This window comes from Gymnoscopelus braueri (assembly GCF_963280865.1).
Source record: "Gymnoscopelus braueri genome assembly, chromosome: 15".
Classification (NCBI taxonomy): domain Eukaryota; kingdom Metazoa; phylum Chordata; class Actinopteri; order Myctophiformes; family Myctophidae; genus Gymnoscopelus; species Gymnoscopelus braueri.
The window spans coordinates 36,979,324-37,003,198 of record NC_137620.1 but is presented as its reverse complement, the minus strand read 5'-3'; the positions used below and the strand labels follow the sequence as shown (position 1 = coordinate 37,003,198).

At 40.1% G+C, this 23,875-nt stretch overlaps 3 protein-coding genes across 3 annotated transcripts in view; 1 reads left to right on the top strand and 2 right to left on the bottom strand.

The window, feature by feature from the left end:
* LOC308101215 (uncharacterized protein) overlaps positions 1–23,615 on the top strand; it is a 58,434-nt gene extending 34,819 nt beyond the window's left edge. The window contains exon 17 of the transcript XR_013934513.1: positions 23,544–23,615. The gene's annotated coding sequence lies outside the window, so the exon portion shown is untranslated. The remainder of the gene's footprint in view (positions 1–23,543) is intronic.
* On the bottom strand, positions 6,088–7,319 carry LOC308101930 (kelch-like ECH-associated protein 1; the record flags this gene model as incomplete). The annotated part of the gene is made up of 3 exons (XM_080451480.1): positions 7,203–7,319; positions 6,346–6,553; positions 6,088–6,247 (listed from the first exon to the last, which is right to left on the bottom strand). The coding sequence occupies exons 1-3, from the start codon at positions 7,261–7,263 to the stop codon at positions 6,088–6,090; spliced, it is 429 nt and encodes a 142-aa protein (XP_080307606.1). The 5' UTR covers positions 7,264–7,319.
* LOC308101502 (kelch-like protein 24) lies at positions 9,643–22,543 on the bottom strand (the record flags this gene model as incomplete). Its single annotated transcript, XM_080450921.1, has 11 exons — positions 22,393–22,543; positions 20,746–20,859; positions 18,760–18,939; positions 18,253–18,387; positions 17,961–18,152; positions 17,562–17,705; positions 17,180–17,348; positions 15,760–15,885; positions 11,531–11,662; positions 11,059–11,200; positions 9,643–9,667 (listed from the first exon to the last, which is right to left on the bottom strand). Exons 2-11 carry the CDS (start codon positions 20,824–20,826, stop codon positions 9,643–9,645), a joined length of 1,326 nt encoding a protein of 441 aa, XP_080307047.1. The 5' UTR covers positions 20,827–20,859; positions 22,393–22,543.
* Positions 23,616–23,875: the final 260 nt, after the last annotated feature.

Here is a 23,875-nt window from a genome sequence, read left to right as displayed (position 1 = left end):
CTATGAGTTAGAGACAAATAAGCCCAGAAGAGTCAACACAGTGAACCCCAGTGGCTAATATGTCGAGTAATAGTTTTCACAATGCTTGCCTCTTACATAAGACAATTTGGTATTAAAAAGGTCTTAAGGTAGGGTAAGTGATTTGCGTTGGTTAAAATAATTGTTAAATAGCTCTATATTCTGATAGTACTCATTGCTATAGAGTGTTTGTTCAGTATTAGGAGTCTCCTTGTCTCTCCACCTCTTTATTAAACAGAAAATGCATTTTCGTTTCAGTTTCATTTCCAATTTTATCCAACCAGGACAGAGAACTCAATCAGGATACAGATTAAACAAGTGAAATTGGAAGTGATGACACTAAGAAATGAGCATGCAAAATTGGAACTGGAACACTATACAAATTAAGCTTAAAAATGGGTACTTTCTCCTGATTGGCTGAGATTTTGACACCTACCGAAAAATGTATTTTCTGTTTATTAAAGAGCTGGAGAGACAGGGAGACATCTGTTACTGAAAAAACACTCCATAGCAATGATTACTATCAGAATATAGTATTTTAACCTTTTAACAAAATACTTTTTGTTTTAACCAAAAAATATCACTTACCCTACCTTTAAAAGCCCTTAAATTGTCACTTTAGAAATGTGCAGATAGTATACACTTATACTGTATGTTGGTTTGTTTACTGTTGAGTGAGAAAACAATGTTGCACATTAAGCTAATCATCAAAATAATTTGGGGACCCCCTGGGCGTGCCGACTGGTGCAAACCCCAGTTTGGGAACCCTTGGTGTAATGGGAGCAGCTGGTGGGGGGTATGCAAGGTGGTCCTCCAACGAGATGGCATCGTACCAGCCTCTCGCCAATGCCGATGACAACCAGTGGGGGGGATATCCCTCCATACCAGACGCATCTCCCTGGGAGACACCAGAGACCCAAGGATGGGAGAAAAGACCCCCCAGTAAAGTATCATTCATAGTCGGACGTAAGGATACGTAACTAGCGCCAGCGCTCCTTGCGTCGTCGTTTTTGTCTCCCCCTCCGTCACTTACGGCTCCAGGATTTCCGTCCGTCCAGTCGACATTCACCGTCAGGCCGACGTACGTTCGTTTGTACGTTGGCTGTAGTACCAGTGGAACCCGTTGGCAGTATAAGGAAAAAAAGTTTTCCTCGGGCCCTCTTTCTCCAAAAAAAGACCCACGTTGGTTGGTGGAAGTACTTGAGTAAATGTACTTAGACCCGTCGATCCACGGTCTGTGACAATATAATATAGCATATATAGCACAGTGCAGTAGGGGTCGAAACTCACGTTTTGTAGACAACCATTGTTTTTGTCTAGTTTGTGGATTAGTTTGTGTCTTTTATTGCGTTGTTTTGGCTAGATGCTACAATGGTAGCTTCATGTTGTTAGCTGCGCTGATGCTGTTGCCAGGTTTTGTGAGAGAAATAAGCAACCAGGTCTATAGGGCTGTAGTCGAGACCACCTAAAGCGAGTCCAAGTCAGTACCAAGTCCGAGGGGGGGCGAGTCCGAGTCAAGACCGAGTCCGAGAGGCCAGGGAGGGGGTCGAGTCCGAGTCAAGACCGAGTCCGACGGGAGGCGAGACCGAGTCGAGGCCGAGACCGACCGGAGGCGAGACCGAGTCGAGACCGAGACCAGATTTTTTTTTCTTTTTTTTTTTTTTATAGAAAATGTTCAAATCAGCCTCATGGTGGCGCTATGACAGGCCACAGGAAACTTTACACACTCCCTAGAGGCCAAGGAAAAACCCTTGCCCTGCATTTTTCACATCTGCCTGTTAGAGCGCCACCAGGAGGCTGACCTTTGTAAAACAAATTTGTTGCTATTAGTCCTTCAGATTCTATCCAAAAATCACGCAAATCAGTACACAGTATCTCTATAGTCATGTGATCAAGACGGATGTGTCCGATATTTCATATTGCATCCTAATTTGCTAACATTAGCTTCCAAAGTTTGCAGGATAGATCAGTTTGGAACAAAATGCCTCAAATCATGAACGCAGCATGCGATTTCCGTGAAATTTTCCACACACATTCCCACTAGAGAGGAAGAAATGCCGCCCTTTTCACATTGGCCTGTTATAGTGCCACCAGGAAGCAACAATAACCTACCTGACCTGGCGGAGACCTGTGCTCCGAGGAGCACTTTTTCTAGTTTTGTTTTGTTTTTATTTTGACATTTAAAACATTCTTTGCATCTTTTAATGAATGGCAGAGCAATTAGCTATTTAGATATTTTTACTGAATTAATTACATCTCAATGGTAAACCTAGACCAAACAACAATGACCAAATTGACCAATGAGCCATTATCATCATTACACATTAATGTTCCTTACAGACAGAACAATGAAAACTACTCCCCTTTAATGACAAGGAGCCATCATTACATAGCACATCGATATGTGCTACTTTAATGACTGAATTACATGTGAATGGTAAAGTTATTGACCAACCAAGTCTCACACAATGAATCAGTGTTTCAAACACTGGTGAGACATTCGATTTAAACGCACTGTCATTCAATATGCGTTTGCATCTTCAGTTTTAAAATATGTAAACGTCATAATAACAGGCTACAGTAGTTATATATATATATTTTTTTTAAAGCAGATCTACAAGCTCACAATGCGTCCCATGATGCATTGTGACCAGGCCTGGAATTTCATCATTTTAGGCCAGGGGCAAGGCCACTTGGCCTTTTGTCATTTTCTAGGGCACAAAGGCCAAATGCCAGGGCATTTTTTTTTAAAGTCCACGGACATAATGAATTTAATTTGAAGGTTAAGGATGATTTTATTTTAATATAGTACAAGAATAGTATAACTATCTGTGTAATATAACCCATATTGGCAAATGACCAATATTTGTACTAAGTTATATTGGTCTCAATATTTGTCACATTCAGCCCTGGACTTCACTGACTGAAGTAGGGGTCATATGAATCACATTAGATTCACAGATTTTATGTATTTTCCCCACAAATTATTTTCATTCAAATTAAATGTGATTGAACTTGCACTAACAATGACTTTAGTTGATTTTGCACTATTTAAAATATAATATTTCTTAATTATTAATAATTGAAGCTTGTAGATTGGCTATTTTCACCAGTTTTTAAATAATAATAAAAAAAAGGAACATACAAGGTTTCCACCCAACAGCGACGGTACTGTATCAGTACATGAGTCAGTTTTAGCATATTTCATTCTAATTGGCTACGATGACTGCCTATGAATTTCATGGCCTGGGTAGGTAAACCTGGCCTGGCGGAGATATGCCCTGTTGCGCACAGCAGAACAACAGGTGAAGGCAATGAACTTAAACAAGGACTGTCACATAGCTGAAATAAACTTTCCATTTAGATCATTGTTGACAAACAAACAGAACATGGATGTTGTTTGCAAAAGGATTATTTATTTCTTGTCCATTTGTTTGTGAGGTGAGATCACAGCTTCTCTCTACTTTTGTGTGATATTGATAGCCTATAACTTTGAATTTGTTTGCAGTTCATTTCTATTGCTTACTGGATATTAAGACTAATAATTTTGGGATTTCGCTGTATTTTGTCAAATGTATTAATCTATATTTTTCTGTTGATCAAGCCTCGGGTTTTGTGATTAGATGCGCACACGCGCTGTCAGCCACTGGCAATCAATAATGTGCGCAAGGAAACCTTACTGAAAGCCGTCTCTAATCATCTTTAGAGAATCTCGTTTATTAAAACAACCACAGGCTACACAGTGAACACACAATAAATAAATAAATAAACACCTGGAAAGCTTGCGCTGTTAGTGGAAATAATTTCAAAAAATAAAATAAACTAGAGGGACATGGCAGAGTGTGTTCTGCTGCTGCTGCTGCTGCTGCGCTGTCAACCACGAGATGATGCGCTCCAAGACAGCTGTCCATAAGCGCCAGACAGCTCTCTTAGAATGTTAATGTGAATAGGCTCCTCATAATATGGGTATAATAAAATATTTTTTTGCATTGTAGTGACTTGGTCTTGGACTCGAGTGGACTCGGTGGGGGCAGAGTCCCGAGTCCCTTAGTCCGAGTCCGAGTCAAGACCGAGTGAAATTATGGGCGAGACCGAGACAAGACCGAGTCAAATTATGGGCGAGACCGAGACAAGACCGAGTAAATCAAAAAGCGGTCTCGAGACCGGTCTCGAGACCGAGACCGGTCTCGAGTACTACAGCCCTACAGGTCTATGAAAACAAGCCCAAAAGAATCGACTAGGATATAGCAGATCTACAATATATGTTTGAGAATCACTGGTTTAAATAATAATTGGCCCAAATAAGCAACTACACTTTAGAAACAAGCCCAAATAAAACCGCAACCACCAATACAAAATTGCTTGTTTACAAGCAACTTTACAGAAAGATAAGCCCAAAGTCGCTTATAATAAGTAGACATGGCAACATTATGGGTACGGCGGTACATACTAGTGGCCATCTAGTGGATGGATATGTGTATTACGCCTGTACACTTTAAAATAAATAAAATAACCCCTAAATAACGTGAGCGACTATGCATGCGTCCGTAAAGAACGGACAGAATCCCTCACCCCCTGACGCACGTTTTAGACCCATCTAGGGACTATGAACGGGCCTTTAGTCGTTACACCATAGAGCATCGCAGTTCCCGCCCACTTCCTGGTTTTTCGTGGTGCCGGAAGGAACAACTCAATGCATTTTTCCCATTGACATTTCCAAATATATTTATATCTATTAATTTAAGCCTCGAATCAAGCCATCATGACATGACATGAATCATGACCATAAAAAAAAAAATTCTGTGATTTTTTAAATTTTATATTTAATTATATGATATACTATATTTAATAAATACCCTTTGTTTTGCCGTTTTAAAAAATAAAATAATCACAGAATCAAACGTTTTATGGTCATGATTCATGTCATGACATGATGGCTTGATTCGAGGCTTAAATTAATAGATACAAATATTTTTGGAAATGTCAATGGGAAAAATGCATTGAGTTGTTCCTTCCGGCACCACGAAAAACCAGGAAGTGGGCGGGAACTGCGATGCTCTATTGGGTGAGTGGGTTACTGAGGACACTGAGGGGCTGTATCGAGCGTGTAGTTCGGGCCACTCTGCTGCATGTAGGCAGGGATATCAATTAATCAATGATAGGAAGGGAATGCATACAAAAAAAAAACATTCATGACAAGTCTTTATTGATCCCCGTGTGGAATTCAGGTGTCATAGCAGCACTACAGAAGGCAAGAAACAACAGAATTACAACCAAGGTTCAAATAATAGTTTTTCAAAATGTAAAAGGAAAACTCACACCTAGCACTTGGACTGACCATGATAGCAGTCACTGTGCCATAGTGTATGAATGAACAATTTCTAAATATAGGTAAATATATAAGTATAAGGTTATCTCCAAAATATGAACAAACCGTATATCTACATAACAAAAAACAGTGGGTGCTCTTGAGATAACTTACTCTCTCAGTCAATAGATATTCTTGAAGAATTCTTAAACTTTTATAATTGGGCCTCCTGGCCATTATGTGTATAAATAAGGACTGAACCTAGGGTGACTAGGGTGACCTGAGGAATACCGCCAGTTGGCATCCCTATATGGCTTTTTAACTTTTTTTAAGTTACATTATGCCCAAGAAGACTAGAGACATTCAAGGCTTTTTAACTACATCATCGGTTCATTGAGTGTGCTTTAAGTTAACCTGAGGGCTTCTCGGTCTTCATATACGGTATCTGTGAACAGACTGTCAGCAGTGAACGCGAGTCTGATATATGCACAGTGTCAGCCAGCCTACACAGTAGGTATACGAATCATACATTATGTACAGTCAATAAACAGTGACTTTAATGTGCAATATACAAATCTATTGACAGTGAAACATTAAGAGCAGTTAATCTAAGCAGGAAACTGTACTTCCATGATATCTACTCTATCGAAAGCACAAATACCTACTGAAGATGATGGTTTCATAGGCAGGTTTGACACCCCACATTCTACTAGAACATATTGCCCCAGTAGAGCCATCTGCCATTTTCATCGTCATTTACATCATAATGATCCATCTTCATCAACCGCTGGCGTATGACCAATCCTCAGCCTGAGAGACACGCAGCCGTGACTGTAGATATGACCAGCAGCCATCTTCTCCACAGTTTCCCACATGTCCGTCTTTTCACAGTAGCGCTCGATGTTCTCGAGAGGCCCACCCCTACATGAAGAGAGACCAATAGCCATGAGAGAAATGATCTGGTGTGGACAAGAAGCCACCTTTTCCCATGCATTCCTGAAGCAGCAGCAGTGTCTTACCTGCTGTTGAAACCATCGTCGCTATCTTCGTCATCATCACCTGCTTCTTCCCCTCCTAGAATGTAGATCTTTTCATCCGCTGCAACCACGTAATGTGAGAAGCGTCTCACTTTCATGGGGGCGCACATGGTCCAATGGTTGGATGTGGGGTTGTAGCACTCCATTGTGTTTTCCTTTATCCGATGATTTTCATTATAATGCACACCACCTATGGATAAACAAGAATTAACAGTATAGCGGCTGTTAGTGGGCACCCTCATGTGCCCAAACTACAGTGAAATTTAAGTGAGTCTATAATGGAACTAATAGCAGTGGTGGATACATTTAATAAAGTACTTTTACTTACTGTAAGTACAATTAAGAAATACTTTACTTTCCTTGAGTATAAAAATATATATTAGTACTGTTTTACTTCTACTCCACTAGAGGCAAATATTTCACAACAATTATTTGACAGCTTTATTTCATGGTAACTAGCGGATTTAATTGCAGATTTAGATTAATACAAACCAAACATTAACTGATAAATGATGTATTATTATAGGTTAAGCTATTCAGCAGCACACAAAGTAATTGGAATCAGCCCCACCTTTTACCAGCTACAACATCTGAGGTACTTAAAACATTAATGCATTAGTAATTACAATCCAATGTTTGTGAAGTGGGCCAGTCTGCATAATAAGTACTTCTGTTTGATACTGAAAGCATAATCTTTATTCCAAAACTTTTTTACTGGAGTAAAATGTAGAACAAAGTATTTCTACATTCTAGTATTGCAACTTCATGTATAAAATAAGTAAAAACACAGAGTACTTCTTCCACCACTGACTAAGAGCCTTTAGAAACAGATATGATACCTGTGACGTATATCTTTCCATTGAGAGTACAGGCAGCTGCTCGATCCCGCGGAATCTGCATTGGAGCGATTTCTGTCCATTCAGAGGTTTCAGGGTTGAACTTGGCCGACCTGGTTGGTTGGAACTCAGAATCAGAAGGTGGGGGGGCGCTACCTGAGGGGGGGGGGGGGGGGGGGAGAGAGAGAGAGAGAGAGAGTGAGAGTGAGAGTGAGAGAGAGAGAGAGACTTATTCATGTCAACAGGAGGGAGAAGATTGAATGTATAACATTTACAGTTAACCATTATCATGGTTGTTGGTGAGAAAACAAGATTTTTTTTGATGGTGCAAATTATTTTTTTTGACCGTACTCCTACATATTTTATCCAAACATCACGCAAATCAGTACACAGTGGCCCTCATCTATCAACGCGGTGCAGCCCAAATAATAGGCGTACGGCGAGATCACCGCACCTTTCGGCATTTATCAATATATCCTGACGTGGGCTTCATCCTACCGTAGGCTGAGATCTCACGTCTGGTGGAGACCAGTTGTTGACGTTGGCTGCACCCGTTTATTCCATCCTAGACCTGCGGATCAGCATTGTCTGACTATCTGACAGGCATCTGGACACATAATCCACTCCTAAATGTATATCTACACTAATAAATAATCCCTGTGAAAATATAACATTTTATAAAGTAATTTAAACAAACTGCTTTTGCTTTAACAGTCATTCAGATAAGATTGTAGATCTGGCTGCATTGAAAATAGCAGATATACAAGCTCACAAGCCAGCGTCGCATCGCAACGCGTTGTGATCTTGTAGGTCTGCTATTTTCAAAATATACGAGCGCTCGGGAGTTTAGACCGGTGCAGCGGCGCTGCTGTTATATTTTCATGGCCATCGGGAGATCAGATATTTAACCCATGGTCCAACACACACCAGCCTTCATCCATTAATGTTCTCTCCAGGCTATCACTCATTAATGCGGAGCGGTACGGGACTCGCCCGTCTGACGGTCCGAGTCTCACTGGGAAATGGGAATAGCCTACTTGACGGCTTTATTTTAGTGTAACTCGAACGCGCACTGCTCGGTATGGGTTAAATAAATTAATTAATATACAAACGTATTCCATTCATGGCGATGTGATTGGTATCATAATATGTCATTCATGTAGGCTACAAGCCTACGTGACAAAGATTGTACCGCTACGGTACGGATTACATGAAAAACACAGCTGGGCGGGCGTGTGTGTGTGTGTGTGTGAGAGAGAGGGGCGTGTGCGGCGAGGCGATCGGGGGAAACTCTCTTATTGGCTTTTGATGTCTTTGGTCGTATTCTGGTTCTTCTTCATGTCATAAAATCGGGGCGTTTTGAGAATATTTAAGGGCGTGTTATTTAAATTACGCTCGTTTTCAGACGTCAGATTTATCAAAGCTCCGACCTGATGTACGCCAGGATTGGCTGTGTAAGATTCGTTGATAAATGTGACTTCGACGTTGGTGTACGGCCGAATATATGGAAAAATATAAGCCGGTTTGTACACTCCGTTGATAAATGAGGGCCAGTATCTCTATAGTCATGTGATCAACACGGATTTGTCCAATTTTCCATATTCCATCCTGATTGGCTAAGGTTGGCTTCCAAAGTTTGCAGGATTGCTCCGTTTTCAACAAAATGCCTTAAATCATGAACGCAGCTTGCAATATCCGTGAGATTTCACACGCATATTCCCACTAGGCCGAGAAAGAAATGCCACTTGAACATTTTCAAATCAGCCTCATGGTGGCGCTATAAAAAGCCGATTTGCGTTTTTAACAAGAACTGCACCGATCTGCGTGAAACTTTGCACGCACACTCCCTAGAGGCCAAGGAAAAACAACTGCCCTGCATTTTTCACATTTGTCTTTCATAGCGCCACCAGGAGGCCGACATATGTAAAACAATTTTTTTGATATTGAGCCTTCAGAATTTATAAAAATTTCACGCAAATCGGTACACATGATCTCTAGTCATGTGATCAAGATGGGTCTTTTTAATTTTTCATAATCCATCCCGATTGGCTAACATTGACATCTAAAGTTTGCAGGAGTGGCCCGTTTTGAACAAAATGCCACAAATCATGAGCACTTTTTCTAGTTGGATTTGATATACTCTGTTTATTTTTCTTCCAATGACTTGGCCTTGTAGATTGAAATGTGCGCACTTTAGAATTTTATTTTCAGTGTTGGGCATAACGGCGTTTAAATAAACGGCGTTACCTAACGCCGTAATTTTTTTCAGTAACGAGTAATCTAATTAATTACAATTTCCATCGTGACAACGCCGTTACCGTTACTGACAATGAAATGTGCTCCATTACTATGTCAAGCGTCCCCAAGCTTTCTGTTACGACGGGCCGGCTGACAGTGTGTGTGTGTGTGTGTCTGTGTGTGCGCGCAGCGCAGCGCAGAGCTACTACAGGCTGGGCTGCTGCTCCTCGCTGCAAACATGACACGGTTAGAAAAAATACCAAGGATACGACAGTGATGTCTCTTACTTTTTGCTGTTACGCGACCAGGAAGTAACACGGACTCGACGCTGTTTAAGCAGTGACATGTGACATGACATCACTGACGAACCCTTGGTATTTATATCTTCATGGGTATTTGTTTTACACACAAACCCAGTGTGGCGCACACACAAACAAACTAACTTTAACAACCAGACCAGTAGAGAAGAGATGGCGAGTCACGAGCAATCCGACAAGATGGCTTTCACAAATTGGCGGTACAAGCACTACTTTACCTTTATTGAAAGGATAGGAAAGAATGTACACGTGAAGTGCACGTTGTGTGCCGGGGGGAAGCGTCTGTCCACGTCTGTCCAAAGCAACTCCAATTTAGTGTGTGTGTGTGTGTGACAAGTTGTCTTAAGTTCTGAGCCAGTTTGTGTCTTTAATTCACACTAGTGTTAAAAGCACTTTGTTGTTTAACTGTTTACTTCTGCTCAAAGAAAATACTTGAAGTAGGCTACAGTATTGTCTACCTACCAGTACCATACCAGTTGTCTTGTCTGAAGTTGTAACTAAGACAGTTTTTCTTTAATTTACACTAAAAGCACTGTAGTGTAGTCCAGTGTTTTTCTTTATAGTTGACAAATGTATGTGAACATGTTGCTCTGTAAAGCTTTAAACCAAATTAAGGAAGAATTTTGACTAGCACAACTGTCACTGAATGGAAAATAGGTTACTTTTAAAAAAAAACTTATTTCAACATATTGAAAAAAAAAAAAACTGGACTTTAAAAAAGTTTGAGAACCACTGGTGTAGGCAATTACACCTGTTTTACTGTTGTTATCTACCAGTTGCTGTGCGTTGAGGTGCAATAAATATTATATTGAAGTGCAATACATATATTGAAGTTTATTTCTCCCTCATGGCAAAGGTTATTATGTGTAAGTAGTAAGTACCTGTCTATGCTGTTCTACTCTATGCACCTGGCTTGTGAAACCTGCTCCCAAAAACAATCCAAATTCTTTGACATATTACAACTTTTTCACGCAAATAGTTACTTTTCCTAGTAACTAGTTACTTTTACAATAGAGTAATTCAGTTACTAACTCAGTTACTTTTTTGGTGAAGTAACTAGTAACTATAACTAATTACTTTTTTAAAGTAACGCGCCCAACACTGTTTATTTTAGACTAATCGATTAAACCATAACAAATACATTGTTTAACCGCCTCTCCAAATAGTCGCAAATTAGTCACTATGCAAAAAAAAAAACATGTAGCCAGCAGGCTGAACCTGCAGGTGCATAAATCTGTTCCATACCAAGGCAATAGAGATGTCCATCTAGTGCCACCACAGTACCGCCAACAGAATCGTAATACTCTGTCACATTGACAGACATGAGCTGCCAGGTGTTGGTTTTTGGGTCGTATCGCTCGATTGAGTCATCATTGTTCTCAAAAGTCTCCCAGTCCCTCACATCGCCACCCACTGCAAACACATATCCATCTAGCATCACCAGACCTAGGGACCATGTGGGGTTGTACAAGGAAAGAATATGAATAGAATTGATCAGTAGAAGTGATGACCCTGGCCATATGTGTAACCAAGGCAACAACACTTAGTGGTTATTCCAAAACAAGCACACATCATTTTAAATTCAACTTGAATTTCAAATTGTAATTCAACTAATATGAGCTGATATAATTATGCATTCTCATAAATGATGCAACAAATAAATAAATATATATATTCTTTTTTTTACAAATTTGCCTATGATTATCCCAAGATTAATGGATTAATGGATTAAGGATTAATGCGGCTACATTGAATGTCATAATTTGACAATCTTACTGAAGTTATAGCGTGCCTTATTCATGGGAGCCATCTTCGACCAGTTATGGTGAACATCATAGCGCCACATCTCTCTACCTTCCTCATACGGAGCACATACATCCTCTCCTCCGGCCAAATACAGAGTAGAGCCTATAGGGGGCAGAATTAAAGCGGGTTGTGCCTTGATCGTTAATAAATAAAGATTTGAATATGCATACACAACTTGAAATGCCTTCATATTATCTTCTATATTATTTTGATGGTTCACTTATCAAGCCAAGAAATTCACAGAAATAAATAGTTCCAGTGTGTCCTGACATAAGCTGCCATGTGGACTGTATACCAACCTTACCACTGGCTGCAGTAGGTAACGTTCTTGTAGAAAAATGTAGACCAGTGGTTCCAAACCTTTTTAGATCGGTGAAAACACTAGTGAAAAGTAGTGAAAAAAGCCGATCTAGAAGCTCACAACGCGATGCATCATGATATGACACGTTGCGAGGTTGTAGATTGCCCATTTTCACTACTTATTAAGTTATTTAAAAATATATATGTTATTTATTAAATTATTTTGAAAAATCTTTGACACTTTTTATTTTCTGAATTATAATTTTTTGAACATCTGTTGAAATAAACAAATTGTAGGAAACAAAAAAAAAGAGACATTTACTTGCACCCCATAAAAGTGGGTCTGCGACACGCACCGTCACTGCGGCCCCAGGCCAAAGTCCAAAAAAAAAAATCTTTTTTTTTTTCAACTTTTGAAATCACAAAGAAAAACAAAGTAATCTAAACATATCCGAAATGGTGAACTATGGCCTTCAGCTGTTCCAAACATGCAACTTTCCATGAACCATTTTAATTACAACAGTCCACCAGTAGAGCGTGCTCTCGTTTATTTTAATAGAAGCCTTATTAACTATAATTCTAGTGTACATTTTTGTATATTTTTAAGCCAAGTTTACAGCAATACTCTGAAAGGCATACTCAGGAATGTGAAGTTTTGTTTAACAGTACAGCTGTAGTAAGTTGATAGAAGCATTACTAAATGCTAAATAAAAACAAAGTTATAACAAATAATAGTTAATATACCTTATTTATCACATATGTGACTATTATGGGCTTTTTGAGTAATGGGGTACTACTGGCGAGAGTGCCGATAAACAGGGGCGGGCTGGGACCAAAATTCAGCCCCGGGTCCGGGTCGGAGCCGGTACAGTCCGTCTCGGGTCTCGGTTCTCCGACTGTGAAATGGACGGTTCCACTAATACCCGAGTTGACCCGGCGAGCGGGTTTCTCGGGGCTCAGACTGTGAAATGCACGGTTCCACTAATACCCGAGTGGACCCGGCGAGCGGGGGGTCTCGGGGCTCAGACTGTGAAATGGACGGTTCCATTAATACCCGGGTGGAGGGAGGGACCTCGGTCGCTCAGAAGAATGACTGGCTGCTATATATATTATCATATCACTACATAATATTATATCATTGACCTAAATGGCGATATATTAACAAGGATAGGATGATTAAAACATATTTATGTCTGTATTAGCCTTGATGATCGTCTTTCTTGACCGAAGGCTCCGTCTGTATTAGGAACAACTTTGGACAGGTGGAAAACTTTAGTTAAACTTGCAGAGTGGCGCATTACTTTACCTGAGTTACAGCTTCTGATACTTGTACTTGAATGTTGACATGAAATAATAATCCTGTTAAGTGTTTCACTACCACGAGCAAAGACTACAGGGCATATTAACGGCGCTGATCAACACAAACGTTGAAAGGCTAGGACAAAGATACCAAGGATTCGACAGTGATGTCACTATGGAACAAGGAAGTAGTAGTAAAAAAAATCACGGGTCCATTTGGGTTTGGGTATTTATATTTGACCCGTGAAGACCTCTAGTGCACGCTAATCACTGGCTGTAGTGGTTTGGGATTCTGTGCATCACTACGTCTTACTATGTTTACGACGGCCCGGCCGTAAAGCTTGATCAGACATATTAAGAATGTTACTTAGATAGCATGTTGTTTGAGAAAACATATGTTAAATTTGATGTTTACCTGGTATCCTAGTTTCTTAAAAGGACTAGATTGTTCTCTTTGCACTCTATTTATGGTATGTGACCATTTACCCCTGTTCATTACATGTACTCAGATTTAGCTCTGAATAAAAGCATCTGCTAAAGATTGTAAATCGTACCCTTAAAAGAATTCCACTTGACTTTCCAGCACAACAATTCCAACAATTCAGAGGTAAAACAGAGTAGGATCCATTACAGGTCCTGATAGGGTTGCCAGCTACCTGAAATTCAAATAAGGGTCACCTGGTTGGGCGTCCTTTATTTCCAAGAAAATTAAGGGACGCCAGAAAAAGTATAGTAAATCTCACTGTATAAATGTACAGTTGTACATTAGGCCCTACTAGCAGTTGCATATTATATATTAACCACTTGAACCCCAGCATCCATATTCTGGGGGGGGGGGGGGGACATTAGCCAAAAATAGCAGATCAACAAGCTCACAATGCAGCGTTGTGAGCTTTTAGCTACTTTTTGGTGTATGCAGAAAAAAAATCTGTCCAAGCTCAGTGGCAACTCAGCTCCAGTTTACTAAGTCTAGAGGGTTGAACTTGTAAGATGTGTGTCATTGATCGATTCCCAAAAATAAGGGTCAAAGTGTGTCGCTTATCAGTTCAATAAGGGACACATCTTTCAGTTGTATTGTTATTATTGAACTTTTAATGTATGCTATTTAATTACCTCTTCCATTAAAGGTAGGGTAAGTGATATTTTTTGGTATTATAATTATTTTGTTAAAAAGGTTAAAGTACTATATTCTGATCAATCATTGCTGCAGAGCGTTTGTTCGGTCACAGGGGTCTCTCCAGCTCTTTAGTAAACAGAATATAGTACATTTTCGGGTAGGTGACAGAATTTAAACCAATCAGGAAAGTAGGGGTGGGACGATATACCAATATCGCGATATATCGCGATACTTTCTCCCGCGATAAATAATCGATATACTGCCGAAAAATATCGATATTAAAAAAATTATTGTATCTGTTTGGTGCTATTTTATGCGTTTATGAATTGAATACAAGGACTATCGTGATATATCGTTGGTGAAATTTCATGCAATATATCGTGATATCGCAATATATCGAATTTCGTGATTTTATTGTTATCGAGGGCCTAATATCGCCACAGATATCGTATCGTGAGATACCCATATCGTCCCCCAGGCGAGAGCACTGAAAAAGCATTTTCTGTTTAATAAAGAGTTGGAGACATTGGAGACTCCTTTTACTGAACAAACACTCTATAGCAATGAGTACTATCAGAATATAGAGCTATTTAACACTTATTTTACCAAAAGTAAACCACTTACCCTACCTTTAAGGAAAGGATTCCAAATAGGCTTCTTTGTTTTCTTGCACAATAACTTACTTTCTTTTGATATGTACTGTATCCAGGGGTGAGCTCTAGCGGGTGCTCAGGGGGTCGGCGACCCCTTAGCTCTGACACTATGGGGGCTGGGGGCTCACGCATGCTCCACATGCACTCGCGAGCAAGCACTCGCGAGCAAGCACCGTCAGCGGCGGTCTTTAAACACCTTAAAGTTTAAACAATAGCCTCTCAAGGTTCGCGCCGTCAGCGGCGAGCCGTTCTCAATAGCCTCTACCTGGCTGCTTTGCATAACATTAGGCTACTCGAGAAAAGCCATGGACTTCAATTGAATGTGTTACATTCCTCTCACAATGAGAGACAACAGTCTCTGCACTGCAGAGTGTGAAGGGGATCGCTTAGCAGAGGACCCTGTTCTCTGAGACAAGACAAAGACAAGTTGTCTGATTATTTTAACTACTTATGTGTGGGTGAGTCTATGTAAAGGGCTTTTATATAAAACTAAAAGGAAAATAAAATAATTAATTAATTGAAATAAATAAAAACAACAAATTAACAATGCAACAAAATAATAAGAAATATAATTACATTAATAATCACATGTTGAATACAGTATTTCAACTAGCACTGAGCTGAGTGGCTATGTGCACATGCCCGCGAGCGTGCGTGCGCCGTCATAAAATAGAGCCCCCATAGCTCAAAAATCCACAGCTCACCACTGACTGTATCTATTTTATTTAAAATGTGATAACAAAACTTAACTAGTTCCCAAATAAAGAACGATTCCGGATTTCATGGGACAGTTGGCAACCCAAGGTTAATAGACTGTTGGTAATCCTCACCTGACGAAACCACAGCATACAATTCTCTTTTCACAGGCAGGAGTCCCAGAGTCATCCACTGACTGGTCAGGGGATCAAAGCTCTCAACTTTGTGAAAATCTTCTTGTGATCCCAGCACCACGATCACTTCAACAAGCGGGGGAGAAGGAGCAAGTCAGACAGAGTAGATTGAAGAGTTCAAGCTGAAACCAAATGTATTTAATAAAAACGGGACCGTCTCACAGGCATGCTGGCCTTTGGACAGATATTGAGTTTCAGTTTTCCACCTTTAATCCACCAAGATTCCCCACATTTTACAAAATAGCAGATCTACAAGCTCACAACACAAAGTATTGTGAGCTTGTAGATCTGCTTTTTCCACAATTAGTCGTAAGTATACAGGGCTTAAGTGGTTAATATGCGACCGGGCATTTCCCACCTGATCTCAGTAACTTCTGTGTTACGCCCCCTTCTGTGACGCACGCGGAACTGCTTCGCCCCTAGTCATGCTTCACATTCCAGGAGAACAGCACTGCACTGCCCGGCTTTCCTCTGTGGTGGAAAATAGTGCTCGGCGCTAGCATTGCCTAGGGGGCGGGGGGGGGGGATAATTTAATATTCTGTCCCTATCGGTACTTAACTTGAACAGCGCTGAGTCGGCTCTGGCGGACTTGAGCAACGAGAGGCACCGTGCCTCACCGTGCCGAACGTTGCACCCCTCAACTACTTCCTAATGTAATATTAGGGGCTGTAGTCCGTTCTCACCAAACGTAACAAGTAGTCCGCCTCGCTGGGGGCGACAAAAACTTTGCCTAAACATAATAAAATAATTTGCGAAGCGTATTATATGATAAATAAACAGTGCGATGAGAAGGATTCGATCCCGAGCCGCAGGGATTGATAGGCTAATGTATAGCGTTGACGCCACGATGCCATCTGGTATTGCAGGGGTTTTGGGAGTTATTTAAAGCGGTCCGCTCATGTGAGAGAAAGTTCCACGTACGTCAAAGAAGGGGGCGTCACCAATTGTTACTCAGATCGGGTGGGAAATGCCTGTTCGCGGTTAATATAGAGAAATAGAACATGAACACAGCACCAGGCACGTACATGAAGAGACTACATTGCAGTCTCAGTAGTCTCTACATTAGTGAAAGCCCAGATTAGCAGTCACTGAATGAATCCAGGAGAACATTGGGCATTGGCATATATATCTATAAAAGTGCAAAAAATGTAAATTAAAGCTTGAATTGTAAATTTGAAATAATTAAATCATAACGCAATAACCATTGTGAAGCCTGAATAGAAAACTGATGTCAAAGCTTTCTTGACATTTATGCTTGCACATTGGAGGTATTTGTATTTGCACAAACTAGTAAAAATCTTGATGTATTTTTTCCAGCATCATCAGTTGCAACATGCATGCACGTGTGAGGCAGTGTACCCGTGGTCATGCGTGTCCGTGCTGTGTTACGGTTGGGCACGAGAAGCCACTCCTTGGCCTCAGAGATGAACCTCTGGCAGCCTTGGTGTTCTTTCAGCACATCCAGAGACTCAACCACAGTGTGGAGGTAGGAGGGACTGATGAGAGGCAGACGGATTTGCTCTAGCACCTTAAAGAACACATAGAACACTCATTATTTACCTGCCCCTCTGGATATTGAGTAAAAAACGTTATATAATCCTGCATAAAATCTGCTAGTACTATATACTGAACAGGCATGTAGTGGACAGTGGGTGCTGTTCTACCAAGTAAACAATCTTGCATTTACAAGACCCTACACGTATGGATAGAGGGATACCTCTGACCGTCTGAAATTACTGACCTTATCAAAGCTCTGCTTGCGTGTAGCACACTTGTCTAACCACAACATGGTAGCCTCAAACACCATGTCCTCCTTGGGCACATTAAGATGGTCACTGGCCAGAATCTGAGTCAGTCTTTCCACAGACAGGGAGAGGAACTCTTCCTATTAGTAGAAAGAAAAAAACTGTTCTCCTCTGAAGTGCTCACTGGTGATAGATGGTTTGTTTAGTGAAATGGACATGTGACTGTACTGTAGCTTAATATATATATTCAATCAAAGACCAATGACTGTTTCAATGTTTCTACCCAGGACTGGGTCAGTTGTGGTGCTGGCAGGTTGAGTAATGGTAAGTTAGAGGAGAAAAAGCCAACAACAGACAAACAACTTGGTTAAATGTATGATCCCTCAATCACTGACCTGCTGGTAGATGACACTGAAATGTTCCACAATGTAATCCATGCTGTGTTTCTCCAACATTTTACAGGAGTGCGCCTCAGCAATGCAGTAAATCCCTACACAGTTATTTATATTCATGTGACGCTCCATATAGTCACAGCAGGCCTCTCGAACAGCCGTGACTTCCAGCAAGTTTGATGCTGCTAGTAGGGCCTAGATCAAATCAATAAATTATCTTTATTAAGCACTGACGTAGGACAAAACTGGAGACTATGAATAAGGTTCATGAATCATCATGACGGTATGACATTACCTGCACATTTGCAGCAGAGATGGAGACCGTTGAAGTGTAGGCATAGTTCACCAACAAACCAATCATCTGAGGTTCCACTCCACCGATGGTCACCCGTTCCTGTGTGGACTCCACCATGCCGGATGTAAACATCGCCTGTGCAGGTTGAAAAGCTGAATGACTGGCTTGGAGTGTTCATGGTTTAGAATAATTCTAACGTTTAAAAAAAAAAAACATCAGAAATAAAACTATATATAATAACAACTTTAGAAATAGTGAAAATATTTAGAAACAAATATTATGATCTACAACTTCACAACATGTTGTAGATCTGCTATTAGCTTAAATGGTTCATTTTTAATGTTTGTTTTTCTTTTTTTGTTTGGGTCCGAGGAAAACAACAAATGTCTTTTGGGTCTCAACTGAATACGTTTGGGAATCAATGATATGGAATGATGCTAGGTTCATGTGAAAGCAAAGGTAAACATTTTAATGACATTCCCTTAACAACAGCATGTGTTTATTTACCTGAAAGTAAGAGCTAAAGGAGGCCAGCAGGTAACGATGGCAGGGGAACTCCTGTCCCTCACAGCACAGGATCACATCGCACAAGACACTGTTGATCCGCAGCCTGTTGAGGCCCTCCAAGACCTTGTTGGGATGGTTGGAATCCACAAACATCTCAGGAGGTACACTGGTGCTGTCCTCCTGAAGTGCGACGACAACATCCATACTCAGACTGAGATTTATAAAACAGACAAATAACCAACTGTTCATCTGTGCATATTGTTGCTGATCTGGTAATGTTGCTTTAAAAGGGTAGGCGAAATAAGCTATGGCTTCAGCCTATACCTTTTTGGTCTGTTTTTTTTTGTATTACTTTTTAACCACAAAATGTACTGAAATAAACTTTAAAAAAAATGTCCTTGTGTGTACCTTGTTAAATGTCATTTTCCCTTGTATATTAGTCCCTCAGTCAAAGTTTAATGAGTCAACACATAGGTTTCCTTTCCTTTTGTTGTTATCTTGGTATTCCAGTTAGCGTGTTGACCTGGCTGGGTAATCTAGACTGCAGTGAATATCAACCCTGGCAAACGTCCCAATTTTGGTCCGCGAGTACTGCTGAGGTGTTCCGCGCCGTTTGAAGTAAGTGTGAACTCAGCCCCTCGAGAACAATAGCGAGCGGCGATCGTCCGTCAATCGTTACGGCCATCATCCGTTTCACACTCAGCCACGCCCGAGCCGAGTCCATTCAGTGTAGCGACCATCACCCATAGGAATGCAAATATGTTGGCCTACCTGGTACTGTATAAAAATGGCACAGGGTATATGCTTTGGCACTCAGTATTACTACATTGTGGGTCGGAACGGGCCGATACGGCGGCCAAGAGCCAAGAGGGGCTGTCATATTATAACCTGTCATGATGATGAATGTCCGACAATAAAACACTAACTAACTAACTGTACTAACTTTAAATCAACATAAGTGTTAGATTTCTTATAAAGTGCTTCTAAATCGCTCCAGGGTGTTAGTGTGAACGTAATCCATGTAGTTTTAGTGTTTAATTACTCCACGGAGATCGGGAGATGGTCTGTTCACTCGCAGCTGCGGTAACTGAAAGTCTCGCCCCAAAGCACGCTACCCCCATTTGTTTTCGCGGACCAGCGGTTCTTGTATTTGTTTTACTGAGGATAAGGTTAGAAATAAGTTTAGTATTAGGCATAGTTTTACTTATGTTACGTTTAGGAATAAGGTTAGGTTTAGACATAGTTTACTGAGGTTACGTTTAGGAATACCAGGTGGGCGACTGTGTTTTGGGGCGAGTGTTTTGGTAACCGTCTGTAGTGGGTAACTGCGCATGCGTCCGCAATAATGCTTTCACTTTTTACTCTGGTAAGGTGAAATCAGACTCCTCCAGTCAGCACTGACCCACATTTGTATATTTGTAGGCCAAAGACATTTTGTAATGTTTGTAAGGTTTCTTTATTACATCTTGAGTACGAGAGTAAATATTTTGTAGCAGCAATAAAATTATTGGGGGGGCATTTATATATAATATATATATATATATATATATATATATATATATTTTATATTATATTATATTATATATTATATTATATATTATATTATATTATATATATATTATATATATATATGTATACACACACACCGTATATCTAGGTGTGCCCTGGGATATTTTGGCTATGCCAGGTGTGCCTTGGCACCAAAAAGGTTGATATACACTGATCTAGAGCAGTAGTTTGGTTTTTAAGTCTTTTATGACAAGGACCCCACATTAATATGTATTTGGCCACAGAGTGGACCCCCATCTGAACATATTTTGTACCAGGGACCCCCTTGCAAGATTTGTGTTTATATATATTTTAAATCTTTAAAAAAAAAGACCAAAAAAAAGACATGAAAAATCTACAAGATTTGTTAACAGTTGACATACAGCAGCGCTCACACATCAATGCAGTCCTCCAACAGCTATTTGAACACACACTCACACAATAAGTGTCCAGTCTCCTTGTCTTGGCAGCCTGTCGTGATTCACTCTGGCAGACAGAAGCCAGGATGTTGTCAGCCATGGCTGAGCTGAGGTGTGGTTGAGAGGGTGGCGTCTGCAGAGAGAGAACACACAACATTACATCAGTGACAGTGCATTAAAGGTAGGGTAAGTGATATTTTTTGGTTAAAACAAAAAGTATTTTGTTAAAAGGTTAAAATACTATATTCTGATAGTAATCATTGCTATAGAGTGTTTTTTCAGTAACCGATGTCTCCCTGTCTCTCCAGCTCTTTAATAAACAGAAAATACATTTTTCGGTAGGTGTCACAATCTCAGCCAATCAGGAGAAAGTACCCATTTTTAAGCTTAATTTGTATAGTGTTCCAGTTCTAATTTTGCCTGCTCATTTCTTAGTGTCATCACTTCCAATTTCACTTGTTTAATCTGTATCCTGATTGAGTTCTCTGTCCTGGTTGGATAAAATTGGAAATGAAACTGAAACTGAAACGAAAATGCATTTTCTGTTTAATAAAGAGGTGGAGAGACCAGGAGACTCCTAATACTGAACAAACACTCTATAGCAATGAGTACTATCAGAATATAGAGCTATTTAACAATTATTTTAACCAACGCAAATCACTTACCCTACCTTTAACTCTGAGAGGGTAAAAAAGCAACGTTGATGGAATCATCACAATGATTACAGTGATTTAATTCCATTCAGACTGAGCATAGTGAAATGAGGTTGTATAATGTGATCAGATGTGATGGAAGTGTAATAACAATTATATCTAACCAACATAGTAACAGTGTGATCAAATAATGAATGTCGGGGGAAATGTATTCAAGCAGAAGTTGAGTCTTGGTTCTAATATCAAACTCTGCTCTGCATTTGTCTTTGTCCCATCGTTCCTTCCTTTCACATCGCCCATCACTCTCCAGGCAAAAACACTCACTTGTTCTTTCTTTATTGAGCCAGCCTCAATCCAACCATAAACGAGCGCATAATAAATGATAGAAACATAAACATGTGTATTCTTCTGCCCATACATACGCCATGTCCTAGAACATTGGTTCTAAAAGTGGTCCGGGGACCCCCAGGGGTACTTGAGGGGAAACCAGGGGGTCCCCAGCTAAATGATTTATAGGAACCAAATGGACCCTTATGGTATGGGTCTGTAACTCTGAGAGTGTACAAATGGAACCAAATGGACCCTAACGGGTCCATTTGGTTCCATTTGTACACTCTCAGAGTTAAATTAACATTGATTTTACAAAATGAATTGAGGTCCCAGAGATAGAAATGCCATTAAATGGGGGTCCGCAGCCCTAATGCATGTCAAACTGGGGGGGGTCCTTAAATTACAGTGATTGAAAATCACTGCTAGAGCCGTAAAAATCTTCTCTTATGGGGGTCCCTGGCATATCTTTTCAAATGGGGGTCCGCGGGCTAAAAGTTTGAGAACCACTGTCCTAGAATGAGCGAAGAGGGGAAAGGGATCAACGTCACGTGACGCCTTTGTTTGGCCCCGAGAAGCATCAGCTGTCCCGAATCCGGGTCAAACAAGGGTGCTTATTGGTCAAAAACCCGGATATGTGTCTCATAGAATTGCGCTACAAACGTAATAAACCAAAATAAACATACCTCGTTGTCTGCGCTCAAATCCAAAGGGAATCGAGTCCAACCAAGTAGCCACAACAGACAGCCTCACACAAACAGCAATGGAATTAGTCCGTCTATAAATGTTCATTCATTAAACAATGAAATGTTCACTTTTAGAGTTTTTAAACGTAGAACAAACTTTCCTCTTGCTGCTAAAGAGAGTAAGTGACTGTGTTACCACTAGTGTCCTCCTGACAACACACACACTACAGTACATAAGCAGTTCCGGACACAAAGGTAGCAGCGTTGCCAGATTTTGTGAGAAAAATAAGCAACCAGGTCTAGGAAAACAAGCCCAAAAGAAGCGACTATTAGGCCACATGACTCATGAGCCCTTTAAAGTTTAATTTGAAAGCTAATTTGAAAATAGCCGATCTACAAGCTAGCTCACAACACGTCGCGATACGAGGCGTTGTGAGCAGTTCCTATCTATTGTATCTGATCATATGTAAGTATGGAAAATACGTGTTCCAATACAATATTTACAGTCTCTTGTTCTCTTGTTTATATTGTTTTATAATATTTACCATAAACTTTTGATAATAATAATATACCCATTATTTATTAGATTATTGCTATAATATGAAACATGTTTTGTTTTGTTTTATTTTATTTTATTTTATTTTATTTTATGATGACTTCATTCACTTCCAAAATAATTTGACAAAATGCTGAAACATCTAAAGAGAATGAAATCTTCAGCATTCCGCAATAATGGATGAGTGGATGAATGAATGACATCTGTAAACCTGCTGATTTTGGTGTTTGAATGCTTACAGTCATACTGTGTGACATCATTCATTTTAATAGTCTTTTTGGTGACAGCTGTGGTAGCTCCAAAACCGTACATGTATTAACTTTAAAATGCATAAATCGATACATTTCCGATATATTGCCGATGAGCAGACACTTCTATGTTTAGAGAAGTTGTCAAAAAACACATTTCAGTGGAATGGTTATTGTGGAAAATATACCAGTGAAAGATTATATCAAAACTAACTTTTGTGTAATTGAAAAGGTTACACAGTATGACTTTAATAACCTTTGCTTTGATCTTCAGTTTTGATTGATCTTAATAAGTACTATAGGTGTTGTGGTACCTTTCCTAGAAAGGAAGGAAAGAAGGAAGGAAGGAAGGAATTAATGAAGGAAGGAATGTAGGCCGGATAGGAAGGTTAACAAAAGAAGAGTCCCGTTCAACCAGAACTTATTGTAAAATATGATTGTAACTAATCTGTATGGTAGAGCAGAGGTTCTCAACAGTGAATGGGGTCCTTGATGGGGTCCCTGGGGGGCCTCAAGCTCAGTGTTTAGCAGATATACAATCTCACATCGCATCGTGACCCGTTGTGAGCTTGTAGATCTATATAGGGTGCTATGATTGTTGGCGGTCAGTCTGCGGCGCCAACATTTCACTGCTTGTATGAAATAGAGACAAATAAGCCCAGAAGAGTCAACACAGTGA